Genomic DNA, 8,267 nt, shown 5'->3' with positions numbered 1-8,267 from the left:
CCTTCTCTCCTGGACTGTGCAAACCACCCCAGCTTCTCTTTCTTTCCTCTGAATGTGTCAAATTATGCCTTGCACCTTGGAAAGCCTATTCAAAACCTTCTCAAGGTGCTGTATTTTCTACCTCATGGAGTATTCTCCCAGAAATTGCAGTGTATTTTTTTAGGGGGGGCATTTTTAACAAAGCAAAGGGATTCTTCCAAGTGTGGCAACAATAAGACTTGACTTGAGCCTTCCACTTGGCAGGATCTCAGTCCTTACAATTTCTTGTCCCCACATCTTGAAAATATGAGGAACTGGCAGATGTCGTTTTGGTCTTAGAAGCTGACTTATTTGAAATTCAATCTTAAATTAAGCTCTTAGTATGTTCAGCTTGGTGACCAACTTCAATCTTTATGTCATAATCTCTCGTGTTTACTCAAGGGGGCACCATGATGATCCTAGATGATCCACGATGAGGTTACCATTTGTAAAGGTTAAGGGTATGGGATATTTGTTTCCCATATCGAACTCTTGGAAACTGGCTGTTCTCCATTGGAGTGAAGCTTTGTGAAGCCATTGCCTTGAGGCCAGAAATAACCAGGCACTTAAAATTGGGCCAGGGACAGGTGCTTGAGTCTCAGGCTCTGGAAATGATCAAGACTGGTGCGAATATACAGTCACTCATTTCATGTATTCCAGATGTATTTTTATAACCATGTGTGTGAGATATATATATATATACATATATGCCCATGTCTCTCAGGAAGTAGGAAACTACAAATGGAGGATATTATAACCTCAAAAAAAAAAAAATAACCTTGAGCTAGGCTAAAAATTAGGTAAGAGACATTTGCTTATCTGCAAATGAATCAGAGTAGAAATATCTTCCCGTGTCATTTAGAAACCTTGTTTTATGGATGAGTACTGGGACGATCATGGATCTCTGGGGTAGGGACTAAGTTGACCCCGTTAAGTTATTCTGCTTAGCAGACAGAAGGTGTGACAAGTTTTGGTACCTCTTCCCACCAGTGCATTGATGAGGCTTGTCCTGAGAATATCCCATAGCAATCTGAGATCATTCATGTGGCCTTTGGATGATCCTGTTGTCAGGGCTGAGTCAGTTGGGGGAGATCAGGGACTGCCGAGTAATTCGTCCACTACCAGGTTGACAAGCTTGACAGGTTCTTGGTCTCCCCCAGTTCTTGTCATGGAGGGAAGCAACAGCCAGGTAATTTTCTAGTGATGGTGCCCCTTAGATTCCCAGTCCCTGCCAGTCTCCCTGATTTATATTTCAGCCTTGACTTTCTAGGATAGGGAGAGCACCCGAATGCAGGCACAGCCCCTTGGCTTCCTCTGCAAAGGCTACTTACTCCGTCATTGCCCAGCACTCAGACAGAGCCAAGGGGATGCCCTCTTGCCCGTGGCTATGAAGTCGAACAGCGGACTGGCTCCAGCAACTAGGGCAGACAAGCTCTAATCACAGGCCTTTGTTGAGGCCTGGGGCTTAGTTTAATACAAGTGAAGGGGTTTTTTGTTGTTGTTGTATTTTTTTTTTTTTAATGTAAAGTTGATTATTTTATTGATAATTTAAAAATAAATGACTTTATATTGATTGTGAAACAGTTCTGCCTCTCTTTCCCTGCAAAACAGTGGCCGGATGCCACCACGTGGTGGTTTTTGTTTAGGCTTTGGAAAGGGGTTAAAATCTTTTTCAACCATGTGCTGGACCAGATGGACCAAAAGTCCCAGATTTTGAAGATGGTGTACCTCTCAAAGAATGAAATGTAACTGTATTTGAGTTTCAGATTTAAGCTGCTCCCTGCCCACCATAATTTGGTTCACTCGTCATGAGTATCTGGCTCCAGGAGACAGGAGAACTCTGGTGCGACGGGATGGGATCTAGAAGGCAGAGACATACCAAACATCCCTGGAGATTGCTGTTGATCTAATTTTGAATCTGTCCCCGAAAGCAATGCTTCTGTTAACACCCTGGGTTCTAGAAGCCAGATCCATCTTCCTTTCCCTTCTCATCCCCCACCGTGCCCGGATCCGCTTTTGTCTCCCTTCTTTTGTGGCTGTGTCTGCACGTGGAGGCTGTTGCTCACATGCTTTTTCTTTCCTTGTGTGGACGAGCAGAAGAAGATCATGATCATGATCTGCTGTATCATCCTTGCGATCATCTTAGCTTCTACCATTGGGGGCATATTTGCCTGAACAAGGTGAGCCATCTGTGGGGAGGGTCAGACCTACTCTCCCTTACTTGAAACTCTGGTGTCCTCGGAGTTTTGTCACTTGTCACCAGGTGCCCCAAATCTGGGTGGGATGAGGTGCTGAACCAGATAAAGGCTGGAGAAAACTCAGGAAAGAAATGCTTTGTAAAGAGAAAAATGGGTGAATAATGGGTTGGCAGTAGATGGGGAGACAGAAGGTGGCAAGCTGTTCCAAACCGGGTCTGGTAGCAGAACGAATGCTCTGTTCAGGATGCTTCGTAGAAGGATGTTGCTTCCCTGCAGCGGTTTGGGCTGTGGTGTCTGGGAAAAGCTGGAGGAGAGTTAGTTCTTGCATTAAAAGCACCCCGAACTCTTTAGAAGAGAGCCAGCCAGTAAACCCCGAGTAACAAGTTAGTGCAGACTCGCTGAGGAAGGACTTGGTGATCCTGGCTTCTAGCATCCTGTTGTGTATAATCTGTGAATTTCTTCCCCCTCCGTTTCTGTTGTCTCCTTCAGTCCTCACCGATGGAGCCTCAGCCGGAGTTTCTAATCCTTCTTCCACCTCTGTGGTGCCATCACCTCTCCACTGCAGATTCCTCACAGCTACCCCTCTTTCCATGATGAGACCTATGACACAGGGCGTCATCCAACCACCCATTACACGTTAGCAAAGCTAGACTTCAGACAGTACGGAGCTGGGAGGGAGGGGCGGGCAGGGCTGGAGGAACAGGGAGCACAGCGGCGGACAGCTGGTTAGGCAAGGGCTGTGGGGCTGAGAACAGGTGCCTGTTCGGGAAATAGAACAGCCAGTGCTGCAGAGGCAGAAAATGGTGCACTCCCCGCTCATCAGGATCTCATTTTCTCTTTGATCAACACCAGGCCCCTCAGGTTCTTCTAGGCCTCACCTTTGACCAACCTGCGTCTACTTCCTTCTTCAGGGTCTAATCGTCTAAAGTGAAGGTTGTCTAACCATAGGCGCCAATCGGGTCTTGCTCACGGCAGCGTCCCCAGTGCTTAGCACAGTGCCTGCCACTTACAGATGTTCAAGTATCAGTTGACTTAATTACCTGTAATTAAGCTCTGATTTCAGCTCATGGATGAGTCCTTGGGTCTTACTCTGAAACCTTTTAAGGCATCAGGGGTAAACGGGTTATGTATCAGATGCTGTGTGCACATGCCTGGAAATGGGCTGATCCACACTTCTGCACAACAGGCCTCCTATTTCGGTGACATATAAAGTCCTTTCATATGGGTGGTGATGGAGTTCCACGGACAGTCTCTTATTCTGCGAAGATCGGCTGGCCCCAGGATTGGGGTTCAGGAACTCAAGGTAGACCCCAAACAAACAAACAAAGGGTTTATACTATGAACTCCCGACAATCAGCACCGTGTTCTGTGAACGGTAGCAGAGATGACGTGTCAGGTTAGAAAGGTGACAGCAGCCTACCACTTGCATTATTTATATGCTCTGTGTTGCTAGCTAAAACGGATTTAGTCGGCCAGCAATGTGTGTATAAAATTGTCCCAAACAGTGGTCCCAATTCAAGGTTTAGATGTGTTCTCTAATGCAATTTAGTACCAGTAAAACCTTGGACTGCAAGAAACTTGTTCTGTGTTCCACAAGATGAGCAAACATTTCTAATAAATTTTAACTTGATAAACGAGCGACGTCTTGTGATAGGAGTAGTACATGATGCCGAACATCACATGATCCCAACTGAGCCAGTGGCTCTGGAAATTCGCTTTGATATAGCTTTGGCTTATAAGCATGTTTCTGGGATGAATTATGCTCGCAAACCAAGGTTTTACTGTAATTACAAGAGGGTCACTAAAAATACATTAAAAACCACAGTGTTCAACTCTTGAGAACCATGTAACTATTTAGATATATTTGTAACTTTGACAGTAAATTATTTTCTTTGCTGGAGATCTTAACGTTTTAAGAAGGTGGGATTAAAAACTGACAATTTAAGTCAGTGTGCTGTTTTCTACCCACTTTCCAAAGCACATGGTTTACCATTTATATCTATTTGTAGTTCTTTTAGTTTGAACAGGGGTTAGAAAACTGCCGGCTAGCTCTGAAAACTAGATGAATCTTGTTAAGGACAGACAGGGAGGTGGCAACATGGGGATTTAACACACGGGGCCCTTATTCATCCAGCATATTTGAGTGCTGTGTGGCACGTGCACTGTACTAGAACCTACAGGGACACAACACTGGCCCTCAGAGAACTTTAGACCTAGAAAGGCCAACTTCAACTTCTATTAGTTCTTGTGTTAAAAGGCAAAGGTTACGTTCCTTATCTTATTGTCCGACATCTCCCTTTGCCTTCCGGGATTGAGAGATGGGTAGCTGGGCATAAATAAATATCTGTTCAATCAAACAATGTGTGTCCCACTGTTTCTTTCTTTGATTTTCCAAAAATGTTTCTAACTAGTAAATATCATAGCAACTTGCTCCTGAAGCGTGTACATGTAACAGGTAGTACAGAATTTCCCACTGTCTGAAAGTAGAGCGTTCCTAAGCTGAAAAAATGTACAGCCAAGTAATTACCATTTTGTGAGAGTGAAAATGCTCTTTGGATTTCTTCCAGTTCGAGAAAAAAGTTACTAATGAAGGTCTTTGGTAAAAGCGAAATGATATGAAGCAAACTTTCAGACGGCAGGGAAACCCATATAGATACTAAGTCCAACTTATAACGGAGGTGGGAGATGGAAGGATGTTTCAGCCCTGAAGACATTCATCTTACAGCTGGGGAGAACCAGACCCCCTAACAGGCCAGCCTCTTGACCATTTAAGGATTAGGAGTGACCATTGAGAAGTTATTGCCTGAGATGATCCTCAAACTTTATTTGATGTAAATACAACACACTTAAAAAAATCAGCAGATAGTGTACAATCTTTCAGAACTCATTTACTCATACACTGCTCCTCAGTTAGATATCAGAGCTACCTGAAGACTTGGAGGGTAGGCTGATGGGAATAAAAGTGTAGATTCTTTCTCTCAGCAGCCTTTGTACACTTAGTTCTCCCACTCTCACTACACACGTTCAGGCATATAGAACTTGCCCCAGTACCGTCCCTTCTGGGCCAAGTCATACGGGCTCAGGACTTTGCGTATCCCCAGCATGTTGGCAGTGGCTATGCGCTCAAAGGTCCAGGGGTTTTGGTTGTTCTGTTCCCTTTCCTCTTGATCTTTCCGCATCTTCTCTAGAGTCTCACGGCTCACGGCCTTTGCTGGGAACGGCAACTTGTGGGCCACCTGGTCGAGGAAACCTTGTACCTCTTTGAATTCACAACGCCCACCCATCTCTACTATGAGACGGCCAGCCTTCACGGGAGTCACGTAGTGATCAATGGCACCTTTGCCTCCCCCCATGCGCTGTCCCATACCCTTGCGGGTGATGGGCTTAAAAGGGGCTGGTACTCTCCATAATGCAAACATGTTCTTGGGGTCCAGAGAGCGGTTGATTGTCAGGCGCATCATTTCAAAATGGCCCCAGTGGAGGTAACCACCACCCAGTGCCTAAAAGTAGATGAAACAATTAGAAACATGTGGGGACTTAGCTATCTTTTATGGGCTCTTTCATACTAACTGCGGCTTCAATGATATACATAAAGATAGAAATAGAAGTTCTAGTAAGAACCATGGAGGAAAAGCCTAGGGTACAGTAATAAATGAGAACAAGGGTGGACCCATTTCAGTGGATAACCAGGGAAGGCCTCTTTAAGGAGATGACACTTAAAGCTGAGGCCAGAATGGTAGGAAGTGGCCAAGGGAAAACAAACAATAGTTACAGGCAGAGGAATGGGGTATGTGAAGGCCCTGACACAGTAAGGGGCTTGGGGAGTTGGAGCAGAAACCAGAGTGACTGGAGCAGACTAAGGGACAGGGCTTGGGCATGAGGTTCTGAGAGGCTGGCGGGGCTGCTCATGCAGGCTGTGGGAAGGACCGTAAAATACTGCTCTGGCTGCCTGATGGGAAATCAATCCTAGTTCACACCCATTTGTGCAGCTTCTGACATCAAGTCTTCATGGGAGCTACCTGAGTAAGGAAACAGTTGTCCCACATCCTAAGTCATGGGTAGTTTTATTTCTAGCAGAGGTCTGAGAAGATTTCACAGTATGATTATAGGGGCCAAATAGGTAGCCTCTTCCTTTTCCTGCTTTTACACTATCCGCACTCTACACGAAAAAAAAAAAAAAGAACTCAAATGTTTACTGGGTAGCGCACATCATTTTAAAGAGCAAACGGTTGGGGTGCCTGGGTGGCGTAGTCGGTTAAGCGTCCGACTTCAGCCAGGTCACGATCTCGTGGTCCGTGAGTTCGAGCCCCGCGTCGGGCTCTGGGCTGATGGCTCAGAGCCTGGAGCCTGTTTCCGATTCCGTGTCTCCCTCTCTCTCTGCCCCTCCCCCGTTCATGCTCTGTCTCTCTCTGTCCCAAAAATAAATAAACGTTGGAAAAAAAAAAAAACTAAAAAAAAAAAAAGAAAAAAAGAGCAAACGGTGGAGGCGCCTGGGTGGCTCAGTTGGTTAAGCGTCCAACTTTGGCTTAGGTCATGATCTGATCTCACGGTTTGTGAGTTCAAGCCCCGCGTCGGGCTCTGTACTGACAGGGCCTGGAGCCCGCTTCAGATTCTTTCTCTCCACCTCCCCCACTTGTGCTCTGTCTCTGTCTCTCTCTCAAAAATAAACATAAAATAAAGAGCAAATGGTGGCAGTTCTAATAAAACCTGTGGAGGAAGAGAACAACTCCAAGAGCACGAGATTATGCTAATCCCTGACTTCCATCCTATAGCCACTTGACACTGAACTCACTTACCAAGATTGCGAAACTGCCTTCTGTGAACTCGGTGGCTTCAGTAGAAGGTCCCCGTATGTCACTCAAGTTCTTGGGTTCCCTTCTGACTTTTGGCACAAGTGGAACCCTCTCAACAAATCTAAGCTTGGGCTTTTCAGGAATGGAAACATCTAAAAAGAGCACAACCAAGAATAAATACAACAACACATTTCGAAGGATCCATTTTCTTCCTAGAAAGATTTATAACAATCAAGTGAAAGTCTTGAAGTTACCACTGAAAAGTAATTCCAGAAGCATATTGGGTTTTTCCTGCCAATGTTTTTTTTTTCCAGTGTCAACTGGAATCTTTTGGTTATGACAAGACTTAACGGAGACGCTTCTGAACCTTTGAAGATGCGCAGTTTTAACCTTCAAACGAAATGCACTCTCTGCCTGAAACTAGAAGAGAGACCACTGGGAAGGTACAGAGATTAAGAATGTCACAGAGTTAAGACTGGCTAACTTTTTTTTTTTTTAATGTTTCCAAGTGCTAGACACGGAGTAGAATGCCTAATGTGCACTATCTCATTTAATCTTCAAAGCGATTTTATAGCTTAGGAATTTCTTAGGGCTTCCCTTTTTAAAAAGTTTGAACATTTTCAAGTTTAACACACACAATCAAAGGGCCAAATAAAAAGCGTACAGCTCAGTGAATTATCACAAAATGACTGCATAGACACACCCACATTAACACACCCAGATCACGGAACAGAACATTAGGCGGGTACTATTTTAAAGCTCCGTTTGATAAAAGGGGAATGTGAGGCCTAGAGACATTTTGTAATTTGTTCTAGGCCATTCAGTGAAAACAGCAAAGTCAGACCGTATGACTTTTTTTTTTTCCTTCAAAATACTACATGGCCTCTCTGGATGTTAATGGGGGTAGTGGGAAGAATATTTACTACAATGAATACGAAAATATCTAAATTCTCCTCTGCCACATTCTTTTTTTTTTTTTTGTAATTTTTTAAAAAGTTTATTTATTTTGAGAGAGACAGAGACAGTGTGAGTGGGGGAGGGGCAGAGAGAGACTCCCAAGCAGGCTCCACGCTGTCAGCATAGAGCCCAATGTGCGGCTTGAACTCAAGAAATCACGCTATCAAGACCTGAGTGGAAACCAAGAGTCGGACACTTAACCGACTAAGCCACCCAGGCACCCCTCTGCCATGTTCTTGTTAAGAAACCTGCATAAAAAAAAAAAAATAAAAAAATAAAAAAAATAAAAAATAAAAAAAAA

General features: G+C 44.5%; 1 protein-coding gene across 1 annotated transcript in view; it reads right to left on the bottom strand.

Moving 5' to 3' along the window:
- Positions 1 to 5,012: 5,012 nt before the first annotated feature.
- MRPL16 (mitochondrial ribosomal protein L16) overlaps positions 5,013 to 8,267 on the bottom strand; it is a 5,031-nt gene continuing 1,776 nt past the window's right edge. The window contains exons 3-4 of the mRNA XM_040495044.1: positions 7,013 to 7,161; positions 5,013 to 5,716 (exon numbers count right to left, since the gene is read on the bottom strand). Coding sequence (XP_040350978.1) covers positions 5,231 to 5,716; positions 7,013 to 7,161 — 635 coding nt within the window. The 3' untranslated portion in view covers positions 5,013 to 5,230. The remainder of the gene's footprint in view (positions 5,717 to 7,012; positions 7,162 to 8,267) is intronic.

This window comes from Herpailurus yagouaroundi, unplaced genomic scaffold (genome assembly GCF_014898765.1).
Source record: "Herpailurus yagouaroundi ecotype Mexico unplaced genomic scaffold, PumYag 187, whole genome shotgun sequence".
Lineage (NCBI taxonomy): Eukaryota > Metazoa > Chordata > Mammalia > Carnivora > Felidae > Herpailurus > Herpailurus yagouaroundi.
Note: the sequence above shows the minus strand (reverse complement) of the source record. Positions and strands in the feature narration are given on the sequence as shown.